This window comes from Chaetodon auriga, chromosome 17 (genome assembly GCF_051107435.1).
Source record: "Chaetodon auriga isolate fChaAug3 chromosome 17, fChaAug3.hap1, whole genome shotgun sequence".
Taxonomy (NCBI): Eukaryota; Metazoa; Chordata; class Actinopteri; order Chaetodontiformes; family Chaetodontidae; genus Chaetodon; species Chaetodon auriga.
Genome location: NC_135090.1, coordinates 20,474,010 through 20,491,500, shown reverse-complemented (window position 1 = coordinate 20,491,500; position 17,491 = coordinate 20,474,010). Strand labels below are relative to the sequence as shown.

Sequence of the window (17,491 nt, the reverse complement as noted above, 5' to 3'; positions counted from 1 at the left end):
ATGGCAAGGCGTAGGGACAGTACTGTTTTGTGAGACAACTAATGATCCCCACTCACTGAACAGTAAACTGATCTAACTCATTAACACACCGAACAGCTGTAGAATTACTGCGTTAATAAATGTCCTGCTTTGTTTTCCATCTTTCATTCTGATCCGTGGCTCAGAGCTCAGGTGTCCACAATTCTCCCTTTGGCAGCTGTTAGTGGTTTTCAAGCAAATGCTGGTTTAAAGTTCACACATTAATAGTATGCATTAGAACAAACAAATTTCTCATTCACACACACTCTTGTGATCTGGACACGACATGCTCAAATGGTGAAGTGTGTTTTTTTCTTTTTTGCATAGCTGGCCTCTGGTGCACTTACACTCTACATCAAAAGTGGCTTTTTTAGAAAAACATCTATTCATCAGTGAGTATTTTTTCCATCACATAAAAATCCCCTGTAAGAACATACAACATTCACATAAGAATCAATTATGAGGTGCAGCTATCAGGACATAAGAGATATCACCAAGGACTGCTTGAAACCTGAAATTCTCACAAACATTCAATCCTTTTTTGACTCATGTACCATATCGCCAGAAGAGGAACAACTTCACGACCAAATGAGAGCTGACTGAACGTGTGATTCCCATTGGTCGACTGCACAGGTATACATGGCGTAAACTTAATGCAGGATAAAAATAAATACTGGAATGTAATGTGTCGACTTTATGCAGTGGCATTACTTTACCACCACATAAAGAGGAGTAACATGATACTATTTTGTAGCTACAGAGATGACAGTAAAATGTGAAGGTGCATCTATTAAAAAAATGACTGTATCTAACGATGGAGCTACGAAAAGCAGAACTCTACAGCTTCTACCTGACTGCTAGCATGACTTGGGTAGCACTGCTGTAGTGCGGCACCACTAAGGCCATGTATTAACCATGTTAGCAGTTCAGCAGATGTATTTTCTGATGATAATGATGATGGAAATGACAAAAACTAGGATGGGGATAGTTAATGATGTTACTGCAGGCCTTTAGGAGAACAATGTGAGAGTGGACCACTCCATGCTAAGGCCCAATTCAGACAGTATCATCCAGTGAATTCTTTGCCATTCTGTGCCCACATTTCTACTGTGAAAGTGTTATTTTTATATAAAAAAAAATGTCACTTTCACGAAAAAGTTGGCAGCGAAAGTGTTTCAAGACAAAGATGACAACATCTTCTTGACTGTCAAATTATTCTACCATTTGTAACTTCTCCCTGAATGACAAAGGAGGAGGTCAAACACAAGTGCCAAAAATAGAAAATGTCATTTTTAGATCCCCTGAATACACGTCTGAAAAGGGTCTGTGATGTTTGTTAAACCAAACCAAGTCAATGAGTCGTCAATAGTGGTGATGTTGATGATGTCAAAAATGCACACTCTGTGAACAAACGACATGCTGTGCGACACACACACTCTTGCTGGCCCACACATGAACTCACGCTTAGCTCGCAAGCATATTTAGACTGAAAGCAACATTTTTGAGGAGAACCTTCACAATTACATTTTGTCAATCTTGCAGAAGCTGAAAACACATTTTCTGTCATAAATCTAGAGTAGCACCTGTGCATCTCAGCACATCCCTCCAACCAACCTACCTTTCTTTCCTCCTCTTTGGCCAGTTGCTGCTCCAGCTGCTGCAGCTGCTGGGTGGAGCTATCACACAGCTGGTTGTAGGTGGCCGTTAGCTCGTCCAGCTGAGCCTCCACATGAGCGCGCTCCTCTGGGGACAACCTGGAGAGGACGCAGGGGTAAAGGTTAGAGCAGGTGGGGTTTACTGCGTGTGTTTCATGTGCGTCTGTGTGTCATGCTGATGTGTATGTTTCAACATTTCAGGAAAAAATTGTATAGCATGAGAGAGTCCATGTATGTCGCTCTGTGTCAGTTTCATGTACATGGGGAGTCACACAGTGTGTGTAGTGAATGTGTTTGTGTGTCCATGCACATGATCTAAACTTACTTGCTGGCCTGTTTTGATAGTAGGAAGACCTGTGTGCTCCTTATAGCTTCAGCAACTTCATCTTTCTTGGCTGCTAGCTGTTCACTGATGGCCTTTAGAGAAGATACATGTATGAGCTGCTTAGTACAGTAAAACCATGATTCACTACCAATCAATAATAACATTTAAGTTATCAGGGACTGTTATCCTTTAAATATATCTATATAACAGTTATCAGCTGCACAGAACAAACAGCAGTCTTGACGTCTTGGATGTCAAATGCTTGTCTGTAAAACGTCGTTTTTAACTAATCAGATTTCTGTTGCACCTGTTGAGCAGCCAGTGAAGACTCCGCGTTGGGGCCCCCAGTCCGTCCCTGCAGGCCTTTGACCCAGCCCAGCAGGTCTGAAACTTGGCCCACTCTGGCCTGCTTCTCCTCCTCCACCTCTTTCTGCACAAATTGAAAAAATGCTTACACGATAAATCTCAAACTACTTACTTTTTTGGGTAATCCTTTGACAATAAATGAGAACTCCTTCTTTCTGTGAGACAACATACACAAATTCTTTTCACTTTGCACAAATTCCAATTTCAAGCAAGAGAGTGATCGTGAAACAAAGTCCCACCTCTTCTTCTTCTAGTCTTCTCAGAGCATCACTGATGTACTTTACATGCTGAGTTGTCAAGGTAACCAAGGCTGTGTAGCGTGTGCGCAAGTCCATGAACTATAGAGACAGACGCCCAATAACAAACCATCAGTGACAGCAAAGCATATCCACACCAAAAACTGTACTGCATATAGATTTAATATTAAAAAACATAGTGATATTTATCAAAAGAGGAGACCAGGCTCTCTGTCCTCACCTCCTGAGTGATGGCGTCAGAGGAAGAGTGCATCCTCCTCCTCTTGACAGGTGACTTGTGTGTGGATTCTACAAAGGCTCTGTAGGTCATCAGCTGTAGTTCATAATCCTGCAGAATACAGCGATGGTGGGACATAAGTCAGTAAAAAAAAATTTGATTGCTGAAAACACACAACAATGGCATCATAGTGAAAGAGCTCCACCCAAACTAAGCTGCAAAAATACTCAAAAACAGTTTCACATCTTTCATACTGTGTGTGTTTGTCTTACCTTCACTGCAGTGCAGTACTGTTTGGAGTGAGTCTGGCACTCGTCTAGTTTGGCCTGGTTCTGTTCAATCTCAGCTACTAACGCCTGAAGACAGGAATCAGCCAAAAATCATCAGATTCATTCATTTAAGTCAGATACAATGTGTGGGTTTCACACACTGTTCACTCTATCAATCTACAGATGAAAGTGGATGAAGTCAGTGTTACTGACCGTCTGCTGGGCCAGTTGTTCTGACAGTGCTTTGCTGTCTGTCTGTCCAGGTTGTGTGTTTTCTTGTCTCTCTGTTGTTTCTTCAATCCACTTGATCAGAGCAGAATGACCGTCTCTGTACTGCTGCAGGGTTGAGCCCAGAGCTTCTAGATCAGTTCGTCTGCAATACAGCAGGAACAAAACATTTATCACACATAAATATTGTAACTTCAGTATTCAGCATGTGCACATGAGAGTTTTCAGCAGGACGATGGATCTTTACATGTTCTGTTTTCATACGTTTCTCTAAATAAGCAGACATCAGAACTTCTGCTCCTCAAATCTTTTCTGTTTTCTCTCCTCTTCACCCTGTCCTGCTCACCGTGTCTCCATCTGTCTCTTGATTCCGCTCCACCTCTCTGCCATCTGATTGGCCCTCTCCTGGTAGCGCTCCAGCTCGGGGCTGCGGTCTGGGTGGAGCCTGCTGAGCTGAGAGCCCACCTCTTTGGCTCGAAGTACCTCTGACTGCAGAGACTGGAAGATGTCCTCCTGCTCGGCGAGCTCGGTCTGCCACTTCTGGAAAGAGACAAACCAAAGGATGCAGAGAAGGGTTAGAGTCCAAAGAGTTTCACAACATTTCTCTGCAGCTGGCCATAACAGTGAAAACGTGTCCCTTACCCCGAGCTGATCTCTGAGCTTCTGAATGGCCGTTGTGTCAGCAGGAACAATGTCTTCTTCACTTAGTCTGCTCTCGTTCTTCCTGACTTGGCTCTCTGCTTCATCCAGGCGACGCATGAGGATCTCCACTGTTTTCAACCTGAGTTGATAAAAAAGAAGTAGATAAGTCATACATCTGTGTATTTCTGAGTTAATAAACAGGATGGATGCACATGCCAGAGGGAGAAGAAGCTTGCTAACTTTTCCAGGTAGACAGACGAGAGGTTGTGCAGTTTGTCTATCTTGTCCACAGCCTGACTGAGTTCAGACCGGAGGACGGGGATGCTGGAGGATGTCGGCTTCTCCTCGAAGAAACTGACGCAGCGGCGAGAGACGTCACCCAAACTGGACCGCAGGGCATCCAGTTCAGACTGCAGCTTCTAGACAAGGAATGCATTTTTAAAGTTAGCCATGAGTAAAAATGGAGAGCAAAATGAGGGGGTAAGTAATGTCCTTCAGACAGAACTGTAATTTAAAAAAGGAATGTTGGCCATTGTTTTAAGCAGGGACTGAAAGAGAGATGACCTTTAGAAAACCATACTGACATTTACTGTCAGTGAAGAGACAACAGTCTACTTTCATTACGCCCTTATAATTTCCTTTGTGTTAAACTTCTCCAACAAGAGTGAAGCAAACAAAAATATTTGCAAAAACTAGTAGACCTATTAAGGCAGGTAAATCATTACCACTAGTAAAATAACAACCATCACATTTCAGATTTGTCTTGTATCATGCTTTTAGAGGTGTTTTTAGCCTTTAATACATACAACAACAGTGCATAGAAGTAACCTTTCCAGCATTAACTGATACAGCTCAACATCGCCTTCATAAAGAGGTGTTATTAACTGTTGCAACCAGCAGATGGAGCTCAAACTGACCTCTTGCTCTGCAATCTGGACAGTGTTTTCAGCACTGTCACCTGACAGCCAACTGGGGGGCGGAGTTTCAATTCTCCTCATCAGTCTCTGCTCAGCCTCATTTAGACGAAGGGTGATGTTCTGCAGCTCTGACAGGTATGAGCGTGAGACTGACTCATCCTTCTCCACTGCAGAGAGACGAACAACAACGGCGAGAAGAAAGAAGAGTTATTTTGGACATGAACAGTAACTGTTCTGCAGTAACTGCAGCAGTTGGCTTGTTTTATTCAGAGTCTTAAACTACTCAGTGTTCATTGCTCAGGGTTAGGATTAGAGAGATGATGAAATGAACATTAATAACTTTGATATGTCTGACTTCACGCTGAGTGTTATCCTCATGCAGTGTCTTGAAATTAAAATTAAAAAAGGAAAAGCAGCAAATTAAATGAACCTGTAACTAAAGTAGTCAGATGAATACAGTACAGTTTTGTACAGTTTCATGAAAAGAAAATACTAAATATAAGCACCTTAAATTTGTACTGTAGTCAGTACAGCACTTGAGTTAACTCAGTTACATTTCCCCACTGGTGCTTGTCAGTAGTAGTGTTTATGCATCCAGGAGGGTACACCTGTCCATCCCGTCTCACCTGTCTCCATGTTGTGCAGCAGGTCCTGGCAGTGCTGCTGGGCCTGCTGAACTTCCTTCTCCAGCTCTCGTCTTTCGCCTGGCGTGAACAGAGTGCTCTCTTTGCTGTCAGACAGGAAGTCGGCCAACTGGGAGTCCAGGTGACCCAGGACCTGCTCCCGCTCTGCTGGAGACTGACAACGAACCTGACAGGTGACACAAGGAGGGAGAAGGTAAGCAGGAAAAAGCAGAAGAAAAACAAAGAAAGAAAACAGAACAAAAGAACAAGTGAAGAGAACACACACAAGCAAACGGATTCTCACCGTGTCCAGGTTCCATCCGGAGACAGTCCTGATGTCTTTGAGCAGGTAGTGCCAGGACACCACACTCTTCATGTTAATATGCAGCTGATGCCAAAGAGACATGACCTTCTGGTACAACTGCTCTGCCCTGTAAATATTACAAATGTGTATTTTTGTCATTACTCTGAATAGCAAGCAGAAAGACTCATACTCTACTGTCACCTGAAACATCCAAACCTCATCACCACCTTTACAATCATCATTATCCTCAAATCACACTAACCGTGCTCCATGTCATACTTTAAGTGTCTATCTCACCTGCCAGCGGTGTCGATGGCCTCCTGGTTTGGAGGCGGGACGGTGAAACACACTGAGGGGACCATGGCCTCGTTCCCTGTCGGACTGATCACCTTCCACTTGGTCCTCTGAGAGTTGTCCTCCAGCACACACTCCTCGCCTCGGCTTATTGTGATCTGAGAGGAGGGGTGCGGGATAGATGCAAAAACAGAAAGACAGAGAGGGATAGATGGAGCACAAATGGAGGGTGAAAGAGGGATGTTGGGAATGAGGAAGGGAGCAAAGAGGAATGGACGGAGATGGAAAAGTAAGAGAGAAAATTAATAGAAAGTCACGGAATTATGATGGTTAAAAAGAAAGATGACAGATGTTAGAACACAGGATGGATGGAGGAGACGTCGAATGAAAAGATGAAGAAATCAAGGGAGGTGAAATCGGGGAGGAGAGGAGAGAAAACATGTAAACCAAAAGCTGATAGCGACAAACTCAAAATGCAACACAAAATGCAAACGTTCATGAACTTCATGAAGTTAGCAGAAGCCCTAAAATGATATGACAGAGTCCTTGACAGGGACGATGCCATGTGGACTGAAAGCGGCTTTGCACTTCTCAATTGAAAGCTTTTATTCTGAAAAGCAGCAAATATTCTCCAAACTCAAAGTGAGGTTTACTGATACCTGGGCTGGGTTTGACAAATTCACCTTGAGCAGCGATTCACCAACAAGGGAACACCGTTACTGACATTGTGATTTTAAGAAAGCCAGCACAGGACAAAAACAAAGAGTTTGGGATTAGAATCTGCAGAATTCAGCTCTAAAATAAACACAAGGCGAAGCCAAAGCTGTGGGGAAGAGTTTTAGGGCTGCGCATAAAAAGGCTACAGCTGTACTGCCTCCCCACCCACCACCCTCTCTCACCCCTTCCCTGTACACACACATCAATACATCAATAATGCAAAGCTATGCACATACAGTAAATACATGAAATGTAAATTAATGCTTAAAGCTGTGACTGGTTATTGTCTGACTGACTGACTGAGCCTCAGAGGCTCGGACTGTGTTAAATTCAGTTCAGTTCAGTTCAGCTCGCTGATTGCCACCTGCTCTTATCAACCATCAATTCAATTTCATCCTCACCTTTAACTTCTTGTGTGCCAAGTATGAAAGCATTTAAATGCATACAACTAAATAAATGGTGGTCACAGAGATGAAACTATGTGTCCCACCCTCCTCTCTCCTGTCCCAACTGTCTTGGGTTGTCCAAATATTCAAGCACTTGCCATTTGCTGCTTTAATCGCATTTTTGTCACTACTAGCTTCACACTTTGAGAGAGAGCACATTTGTCTTGTCCTGTCAGAGGTCAGATTCAATCTAGTGCCATTCAGACATAAAAGCTTGCCATGTGCACACACAAAGGTCGATCTATTTGGTTCAGCTTTTCATAAGATATTTAAAAACAGCCATGGTTTAACATTTTGTTCCAATGAAAATTGGATTTTTTGTGTTTGACTGGCTAGAAACTAAAACTTCATATTAACGTAAACATATTCACCATTAACTAGTTGCTTATTAACAGGCATAAAAATAGCATATTTGCCCTTATTTCTCAATTTATTAATGCCTTATTCTGGGGGTTAGGGAGATTCATGTACAACAGCTTCCTTACTCACTACCAATAAGCAATAATTGGGAGGTTATTAAGAGAAAACTCTTAGTTAATGGCCTAGCATTTGTTGAATACGGCCATGCAGAATAAGGCATTAATATGTGCTTTATGATGACCAATAAAGACTCAATATGGTACTGATGGAGAAAGTGTGTACCTTAATATAAAGTGTGACTGATACGTTACATTAGTTCTATACAGTTGACAAAATCAAAACAGTTTTTTTTCCCCAATGTTTTCCAGGACACAGAACCAGCTCATACGAGGGCAAACATCAAATTCACCTTGACCACACGTTACAGAGCTGACAGCTAAACCTGAACTCAGCTGATAAGAGAGGAGCAACCAGGGCAGTGCAGTGTGTGCAGTGTAAGAATCTGAGGTGAGAGAGGGAGAATATAGGCAGCTATACCTGAACGTTTGTCTTGCCAGCCCAGCCGACAGACGAGAGGAAGGGAAGAGGATGAGGAGGAGGAGGAAGAAGAGGAGGAGGAGGAGGGAGTGAGAAGGGAGAGGCAAAAAAGGTACATGAGGGTATGGAGAGAAAGGAGGAGACACAGGAAAGTGAAGGAGAGAAAGATTACTTTGGGTCATGTGCATGTTTGTCCAGACGTTTGGTGAATATCACTACACACTGATTCGCTTAAGTATAACTTTCAGTTGTGTGACAGCTTCCATCTTCCTTTGTTTTTCTCTTCTTTTCCATCAGTAATGCAGCAAAGGACCAAACCACCTTCCTTCTTCACCTGGATACAACATCTCACATTCAGTGAGCTTCAGTGAACAAATTGACCCTGAGGAATCCAACATGGCAAACTAAAAATAGCAGCATAAGGGGCAGCAGCAGCATGTCCACCCTGCTGGAGCGCTAGGTGCTGCCTCTCAGCTGAGCCCGCAAAGGGGATGAGAGAGATGTATAATTGATTGGTTTGAGATTCCCGGAGGACATCACAGGTGAGGGTAAGAGGCCGTGAGAGAAAGACTTTACTTGTTTCCATGTATGAAAGAAAGTTTTCTGAGGAGAACAAGGGCAATGATTCATTCTGGATGATAATCATTATGCTTATTCAGCTTCCAAACTGAGCACTGCTGCATGTGCTTGCCAGTTAAAATTAAATGAAAACAGTTGGAACAGTTACCAAAAAAATCCACCGAGGACCACCTAGGCTGAGAACAGTTTGTGTAGACACGCTCATGAATCTCAGGACAAAACAGTTTTCAGGAAGCAGCTAAAATAGAACAGCCACAAAGCGGCTGTGGAAGGGCTCTGGAGAGGAAGTGCAGGGCAGAGAGGAGGCGGTTGGTGGTGGGGGTTAAAACAATAGAGTGGTGAGGTCAGTGGTGAGCTGGTACTTGTGGTACATGTACACACATTCTGTCACAAACTTGTCCTGGGAGTCAAAAGGTTCCTCACATAAACCTTCATGGTCAGAGGTATCTGAGAGCTAAGATGGGAAAAGCAAGACTGGCTTATTTTAGTTCAACTGGATGAACAGATTTCTCTGTTTTTATTATGTTAAAGCAACTATTTTCTGAGAGAAAGACATCGTGCACACCAGCATGTATAATATACGGTAGGTCCTGTACCTCTATCTGTCTGTAGTCGCAGATGGCCTTGATGGGTGTTGTGGTTCCCAGGGTGCTCTCTGCACTGCGGGGGCGGAGCTGCACCACCGTCTTGGCCCGGCCCACCAGGCTCGCCACAGTACTCCGGTACTCAATCAACTGCTCCTTCTCCTCCTGCAGGACGGAGAAAATCAGTGGACATTCACATCGTCAATCACTTCATGTTCTAGTCACTCATACAGTTACAGTGATTCATTTTAACAACCCTTTTCATCAGTTTAATAGTCTGTCCATCATTTGACGAGGGGACACATTTATCTATGCCAGAAACTGTTGAACTCGTCAGACTGGACAGATTGAAAAATAGAGTTTAGCCAGATGCTGAAGCTGAAAATATCTTTTTATACTGTAAAGACTACACAAGCGTAAGAATCTACATGCATGCCAGCAGCTCTGTGAGCCTGTGCTAGGGCACAGTGGTGCTTTGAGCTTCATGCTGATGTTAGCACTCTAACATGTTTACAATGTCAGTGTTGACATGCTGATGTTTAGGAGCTTAGTTTAGCCTGTTGGCATTGCTAACATTGGTTAATTAGCACTAAACACGAGGAGCCACCGATGGTTGATTAGTTTGCAGACATTTTGGACTTGGAGCAGCTCTGCCTGTAAGGACTTGACTTGTGGACCGGGCAGCTGTTCTAGCTTGGGCCATGTGACACAGTGGGGACTGGTAGCTGGAGAGATGACATTTCACCTCCCAGGCACTGCTGAGGTGCCCTTGAGTAACATACTGAAGCCCAAACTTTTCAGAGCGCCGCACAGGCCCAGTCACTCTGACAACTCTCCACTAAGGCGTGTCTACAGGTCCTGTATTTCACTAAAAATCATATACGTCAACTTCATGGTCGCGCTAGAGGAAAGTCAGGGGATCACCAAAGTCATCAGGCTTCATCCTCTGGGAGCCATGAATGTCTGTGCAACATTTCACAAAAATCCATCCAATATTTGTTAAGAGGCTTCAGTCTGGACCAAAGCAGTGCACTGACCGACGCTGCCAGCCCTACAGCCAAACCGCTGGCATGACTAAAAGAAGAACCTGCCCAGATGATGTTAAACACGTTAAGATAATATTTCCTGGTAGATAATATTGCAGGTCCTACAAATTATAATTAGTCTATTGGCCTGCACTCAGCGAGATAAGTGGACACAGCTGCTTGTGTTAGCTTGTGCGCTAACCATTAAACATTTAAAGGTGTGCTCTTCACCCTGACAGGTAGAATTACATTTCGTTTCTTTCTCGCCCCCGGAGAGAGTCATTAAGGATTCATTATAGAGAAGCAGGTAGGGAGGGAGTGTCGGAAAGACGGAGATAAAAGTGAGGGAGAGGTACAGACAGACTGAGATCGAAAGCTAAGAGGGTAAATAACTTTATACATTACACGCCTGAAATGAATTTCACACTGAGATGGTGTTGGCTGCAGTCAGCGCTAATATAACAAGTCAAATGACAAGCTGGGAAGAAACGTATTCACACAGAGATGGATGAAAATATGGACGCATGAAGGGTTACAAATCAATTATAACCACAAGAAATCTTGGATAAAGAGGCTGGCCAATGAAATGCTGAGTCAGTTTAGGTGATTACATTTTATACCAAATTACAAAGATGTATTTCATCTGCTTTCAGTGACAGCAAGTGCTTATGATCTATCCATGTCTGAAGAAGTAATAATAATAATACCAGTTAACAAAAAGACAAATAACAGTGTGCAGACAAAAGGCACAGTGAAAAGAGAAGGCAGGGGTTGATCAAAAAGCCATTCCTACACCTGAATCCCTAACAGATGGTGAAGAAGCTGATTTCATGCCCCCTCTTTAGCCATCATGAGAGTCAAACACGAGGTTGAGCTGTTTTCTGTTTGTCATTCAGAAGCATTCTACAGTATCAGCTTCCTCCTCCCAGTGAGAGATGGAGCACAGTGGACTGGAAACCTCATCAACACACAGGCCCAAACACAAACACACATAGATGTAAACACTGTCAGGTCGCATGTGGATAAGCCACATACCGCATGTAACAACGCTGACTGCACACAGATCTGTGAAAAGAGCAGCTGCCTGTGACAAACGAACACACCCCGTTACTGAGAGGATACGCTCACTGCTCTGGCCTGCAGAGCGCTGCCCACATTAACTCTGCCATCTGTTTGAAGTCAGGTGTGCCTGTGTGTGTGTGTGTGTGTGTGTGTGTGTGTGTGTGTGTGTGTGTGTGTTAGGTAGGTGTGAAGATGGCAGTCTCACAAATGTGCCACAGGAGGGATGATTCAGCAAAGCTACCCTCTAACAGATTACTTCACCCTGTCAGGCGGTGTGCTGCAGAGGTGTGCACCACCTGACGCTAGTGGAAGTCTCTGTTGCTTCTGTGCAACAGAACAGTGAGAACATGGTCGTATCATGAGGGGGCTTGAGCACAAATGTCTGGTCATGTGTTTGTCATGTGTAGGTTTGCTCCATGCACACAAGGTGGCAGCATGGCTTCTGAACTTCAGATACAAATAAGACTTAACATTCATCAATTGCACATCTATATCTATAGATATAAAATCTATATGGGTACCATTGAGTCCTGCAGGAGGTCTTCCAGTTTGCTCAGTCTGCTGTTCTTGTCACAGGTGTACTGTCTCTTGATGGTTTCCTGGAGCTGGCGCAGGTACGACTCACAGTCCCGAGCATCACTCATGAACTGAAAAAAGGACAGTGAGCATGAAGTATGCTTTGTAGAATAGTGAAGTTAAAAGTACATGTGGAGGACTTTGAGAACTGTCGAACTATTCCATTCCCATGCATCATGTGTTTGCAGTCAGAGGCCTGAGGATATGAGGCAAGTAAAAAAAACATATTCATTTTAATCATTACAGAGACACACTTTCACAGACATTACATTATGTAACGTCTATGGAAGATAAGGAGGACGCTTGAGAAATGAGTTTGCTCAGAGGTCATCCTGTAGATTTGGTGAGAAATACAACGAAACTGCAGATTCATTTATGCTTTTGAATTCTCAGCTTGAAAGCTTGGTTTTCTGCTCGTGAGGAAAACTTAAATATTGGTGTCTGCTTAGTCACCTCACCTGGAAGTACGCCGTGTTGTCTTTGAGGTGGTGCTCCACACACACACAGAGCTGGTTCACCCACTGCCACTGGGTCTGCAGGGCTGCACTGTAAGCCTGACAAACACACAGGAAGGTTTCTGTCACACTGCACTTACAGTTACATTCAGTGTTTCTGCTGGACATGTTCGCCAAAAACATTTACAAAAGGTCACAGGTTACCCGCTGTCCTTTGAATTTACATTTAGAGAGCTGTAAAAAATACTCAGCATCATGAAGCGCACAGTCTAGTGAAACAAGGGGCATTTTAACAAAAGCATTTGGGTTCAACTGTCCCCCCAAATGAGTCACAGAGGCAAAAGCCAACATCTTTAAAGGTCACTGAGTCAAACCGAGTGAAGTCATGGATTCACCTCCACAGTCTGCTTGGCTGGATGGTTCTCCAGACACAGACGGTTGGCTGTTTCCTGGAGTGACCGCATCACCTCTTGCTTTTCATCCAGCTCTAACCGCACTTCCTGTAAACACAACAGGGAAAGAAGCATGGTGGATTACATGATGATTACAGTACTGGCCTGAGGTAAAAATAGTGTTTCTGTGCATTTTATTTTGAGTTCTGATGTGTGGAAAACACATTTAGAGATAACTGTGTTCTGCAGAAGAACGGCTTGTTTTATGTATGGCTGTGAGTGTTAGTCCCCCCCCCCCCCCCGCTCACGCTGTATAACTCTCTCTTGGCGTTCATGTTGTGGTTGTTGTCGCTCCAGTCAAAGGCGATCTCCTCCTCCTCTCTCTCGTTGAGCCAGATCAGCTCCTCGGTGCAGTGCGACACAAATGCGTGCAGGCTCTCCAAGCTCTGCAGGCGCCATGACGAATGCTCCTACGGCAACCACACAAACAAACACCATCGTCATGCTGATCAGCTGTGCAGACGGAAAAAAACCCATTGTCTATTCTCTGGTTGTTTGTTTTATATGTTGGCTTTGGTGCATTTACAGTAATTTTTGAGGATGGTCTTAATCAGAACATTTCCCGAGGAGACCATCAGAGCAAAACAACCTAGAGTGGATATTTAATGTAAAAAGGAAGAAGCAAGGGGTCTTTTATCCAAAAAATAAGTTCAATTCAAGTATGCATACATGCAGTTTTAAGAATTAATAGTATGTGCACAACCAAAAACATATGAAGAGACAAGAACAGAAGGGAGAGGGAACAAAGAAACAAAGAGAGAGAATGGAGGAAATTTGGGGAGAGAAGCATAAAGACGGCAGATGCATAATTGTGTGCTCTTAGCATGAGAGTCCTGTCATGGTCTAATGGGATTAACTGAGGAAGGGGGCAAACTGAGAAACAAAGAGCGTCTCGTCTCACACACACACACACACACACAGTTCTTTATCTGGGACTGACCAGTAGTTTGCAGTATTGGTGCTCCAGCTTGGCCAGAGTTTCAGAGTAATTGCTCTTGAAGTTGGGAGAAACTTTAGCCTGAGAGAGAAGACAGTGGAGCGTCATTACAGACAACAACTCTCAGCAGAAACATGTGTGTGTTCATGTAGAAGTCACGTGTGTGTGTGTGTGTGTGTGTGTGTGTGTGTGTGCGCACCTCGTAGCTGCGTGCCTCCTGTAGGCTGCTCATTAGCTCTTCGACTGCGGTGTGTATGGTGTTGTGCTCTTGGAGGTTGTTTTCCACAGAAGGAAGGTCTGCGCCCCATTCAGCTCGCTCCAAAAGCTCCTGAAACACACGGGAACAAAGATCGATTCATAACAAATCAAGTATTTCACATTTTTCTTGTCAATTCTTGTTCTTATTTTTTTTAATTTATATCTTTAAAGGACTCGCTCAGTCTTCAGTCTCATTTGAATGTGTTTTCAGGCTTGTATTTTGAATGTAGATTTTGCTATGGTAGTAATACTATTTAATCTCTTGCTGTTTCATACTGTATCAAGGTAAATGATGAAAAACTAAGCAGCAGATTCACCGACAATGAAAATAATCATGAGGATTTCAGTGGCACAGAGACTGACCTGCGTCTCCTCCACCCATCCGAGCAGCTCGTAGATGAACCTCAGGCTTCCTTCGTCCTCTGATGAGGACATGGCCACCAGCTGGGAGCGAGCCATGGGTCGCCGCAGGAGTGCGGCACCGACCGCTCCCACAGCTCCCACAGCTCCCAGCAGCGTCTGCCCCAGGGTCAGGCCGTCTGTGGCTCTCTGGCTGGTGTGCTCGGCCCCGGTGCTGCCCAGAGCCTGAGAGAAGTGGCCTTTCCTGTACACACTGGAGCACTGCAGACTGAGGGAGACCAGCTCCTCTTGAAGGCAGGACACTCTGGTGATTTGAGACAAAAATATATATATTTACTGGAGGGGAGACAGTTATTTATTCCTTTCCATGAGTTCTTTTCCCCAGCAGTGATTTCAAAGAGTGGCCTCACTGCCTCACCATCTCACCAACACCAACTGTTAAATTACATGAGAATTAACAAAAGGGCAGTCTCTGGGTAAACTGATGGAGACGTTTCTGATAGAATGCATATTCTCTATTAAGTTCAGAGCTGTTTTACAGAGCATCACAAAATGGCAGCAGTTCAAAATGGCCTTTTCATTAAGTTTCATAACAGCAGTCTAAAACTTATGGAGTGGCATGCTAATGAGCCACAAAATGGAGTTTCTCTTTCATCATGTTTTCACTCTGCTGACTTGCATCACAGCACCTTTAGACACTTGATAAACTACAGAGGATGGAACATATTGACTGTAGCAGAAAATTACAGGGTTTATTGGTAAACACAATGAAACTTGTTGAACCATAATGAAGTATAATGACTTGTTTGTATTCTGGTAATTGTCAGTATTATACTAATGAGTTACACTAGGGCCTCTTTGACAGAGTTGAACCCTTCATTCATTCCTCATTGGAGTAAACCAAGTCACCTTTACAGAGTCAAAGCAAACACCAATCAAACTCCAGACTCACCTGAACGCCAGCTGCTCCACCTGGTAGTATTTCTCATCTCGTAGGACTTTCAGCTCCTGGTTAAGTTGTCTGGTGAGAGACTCGCAGTCCTGCAGGTAGCAGGCCAGTTCTTTCTCACACTGCACCGCCTCACCGCTCTCCACTCGAGACATGTCCTGGACACCAGAGGAGGTGCAATTTGATGAGGTTTGAATTTTTGGTATATTAGATAACTTGGCTTATGTGCAGTTCACCAGTTTAGTGTTCCCCTGCCATAAATTCAGTAAACAATACAGTGAAACCAAAGTTGGCTTTACGAGAAAAGCAGCGGCAAACAGCAGGATTACTTTCATAAAAATAGAAATAAAGCAAATGAGGTTTACACTACAGTAACTATGGGGGCAAAGAAAAACATGGAAACTGTTGAAAACCTGTTGAATATCAATGATTCTGACAAGTTTCCTCATATGTCAGACGATCGGAAACCAAGCACGACGGACCATTTCCAGCTTTTAAAGTGTGTTTGCAGAAAGTAGGGAAAGAGATCTGTTGTCCCAGAGGGGCACTTTTACAGCCTCTGCACATGAGCACATGTGGTGTGTTGTAAATCACCACACCAAATTATCCAACATCTACCCCAAGTAATCCCCACATGTGTGTGTGTAAGGAAATTAAAAGGGAGTTAAGATTTGAAAGGTTCAGCACTCACGGCCTGGAGTGTGTTCTTAGCTAGGGTGAGTTTCTCCTCACAGTCCAGAGCCATGTTCTGGATCTTATTGGCCCTCTGAAGCAGCAGTTCTAGCCTGGAAACACACACACACACACACACACACACACACACACACACACACACACACACACACACACACACACACACACACACACACACGTTTGACGCAGAGGTTAAAGGTGCATCACTTGATGATCACACTTGAGACATTGAACATTAAGAGTTGTATCAGCGTTTTTGATTTAATTACATGCATCCTGCTGAGAGTACATATTTGAATGGATTGTGTGAGTGTGTGTGTGTGTCAGTGCGTGTGTCAGTGTGTGTACCTCTCCACAGCCGGCCGTAGAGCCTTCTCTCTCTCCAGCATCTCCAGGATCAGTTTGCCCCACTCCTCCTCGAGGTCGTTGGGATGGAGGCCCTGAGGAAGCTTAATACGACCGAACTCTATCCACACCTGGACACACACGCACAAACACGCACACACACAGAATATATTTCACATTGCATAACGCTTCAGTGCGATTGCAAAGGCTATGTCTACTATGTCACGTCTATGAGCGATCATAAGTCAGACCACAGACAAACACTCTGGTAACATCAGCTGAGCGAGGATAAAGGAGGAACTATTAACAACGATCATGTGTTTGTGTTCAATTAAAACAATCTCCTGCATTGATAACAGCAAAACAGAGGAAATGACTTCGCTTCAGGATGTGCTGTATGGGCCAACCCGCACAAACACACAATAACAAAACTTTGTCTCTCACTGACATATGCCTGATCCCCCTGAGCTGAACCCCATGATGCACAATGAGCGCTGCACATGGTGCCAAATGTCGGTCACCTTGTCCTTCATCCCCACACTCATGTCCTCCTTTACCCTCATTCATGTTCTTCTCCGTCTGCCCTCATTCTCACCTCCAGCAGTTTGTAGAGGTGCTCGATGTGACCTTTCTCGATCTCCTTTGCAGGGATCTCTGTCTCTTTGAAATGGACGTACTCGTTGTAAAGTGCCTGAAGGAGAGAAAAACAGATGTTACTGATGAGCGCCAGGGGGTCTGTATTAACACAGGCTGTGTTTAGGGTCAAACACAAAGTCAACAGGTGTTATCAGAGGTAAAAGCTTTGTAATCACAGTCTCTCTGGGTAGTCATTAGCAAGCTTCTCAAATGTCATCTGAGGCTACGTCTTTAACTGCTTCATTTTTCCCTCCCTGCTTCTTCTCTTGCAGTCTTCAGACATCACGTCAGCCATTATTTCGCTCACAACAGCATCCTCTCTCACATTAGTGTCTTCTTCCTTTTTAAACACCACACCTATCCTCTGCAAACTTAATTCCCTCTCTCTGTCCCTTTGCTGGTTCT

General features: G+C 44.0%; 2 protein-coding genes across 24 annotated transcripts in view; one reads left to right on the top strand and one right to left on the bottom strand.

The window, feature by feature from the left end:
- The window catches only part of macf1a (microtubule actin crosslinking factor 1a), a 214,549-nt gene that overhangs the window by 82,295 nt on the left and 114,763 nt on the right, over positions 1 to 17,491 (bottom strand). For 16 of the 23 annotated variants that reach the window (XM_076755015.1, XM_076755025.1, XM_076755027.1 and 13 more), the window contains 26 exons: positions 17,046 to 17,141; positions 16,454 to 16,581; positions 16,104 to 16,197; positions 15,416 to 15,570; positions 14,467 to 14,767; positions 14,045 to 14,173; positions 13,849 to 13,926; positions 13,157 to 13,318; positions 12,852 to 12,956; positions 12,460 to 12,555; positions 11,947 to 12,072; positions 9,351 to 9,503; positions 6,119 to 6,273; positions 5,822 to 5,948; positions 5,521 to 5,704; positions 4,895 to 5,061; positions 4,218 to 4,396; positions 3,978 to 4,116; positions 3,682 to 3,875; positions 3,321 to 3,480; positions 3,111 to 3,194; positions 2,842 to 2,949; positions 2,604 to 2,702; positions 2,306 to 2,428; positions 1,999 to 2,090; positions 1,637 to 1,772 (listed from right to left, as the gene is read on the bottom strand). In XM_076755015.1, coding sequence (XP_076611130.1) covers positions 1,637 to 1,772; positions 1,999 to 2,090; positions 2,306 to 2,428; positions 2,604 to 2,702; positions 2,842 to 2,949; positions 3,111 to 3,194; positions 3,321 to 3,480; positions 3,682 to 3,875; positions 3,978 to 4,116; positions 4,218 to 4,396; positions 4,895 to 5,061; positions 5,521 to 5,704; positions 5,822 to 5,948; positions 6,119 to 6,273; positions 9,351 to 9,503; positions 11,947 to 12,072; positions 12,460 to 12,555; positions 12,852 to 12,956; positions 13,157 to 13,318; positions 13,849 to 13,926; positions 14,045 to 14,173; positions 14,467 to 14,767; positions 15,416 to 15,570; positions 16,104 to 16,197; positions 16,454 to 16,581; positions 17,046 to 17,141 — 3,570 coding nt within the window. Of the gene's footprint in view, positions 1 to 1,636; positions 1,773 to 1,998; positions 2,091 to 2,305; positions 2,429 to 2,603; positions 2,703 to 2,841; positions 2,950 to 3,110; positions 3,195 to 3,320; positions 3,481 to 3,681; positions 3,876 to 3,977; positions 4,117 to 4,217; positions 4,397 to 4,894; positions 5,062 to 5,520; positions 5,705 to 5,821; positions 5,949 to 6,118; positions 6,274 to 8,175; positions 8,188 to 9,350; positions 9,504 to 11,946; positions 12,073 to 12,459; positions 12,556 to 12,851; positions 12,957 to 13,156; positions 13,319 to 13,848; positions 13,927 to 14,044; positions 14,174 to 14,466; positions 14,768 to 15,415; positions 15,571 to 16,103; positions 16,198 to 16,453; positions 16,582 to 17,045; positions 17,142 to 17,491 lie in introns of all 23 variants that reach the window. The other 7 variants (XM_076755024.1, XM_076755005.1, XM_076755010.1 and 4 more) reach the window with 1 other exon arrangement.
- Positions 1 to 17,491, top strand: part of gsk3aa (glycogen synthase kinase 3 alpha a) — a 195,589-nt gene that overhangs the window by 118,740 nt on the left and 59,358 nt on the right. The gene's annotated exons all lie outside the window — the stretch shown is intronic.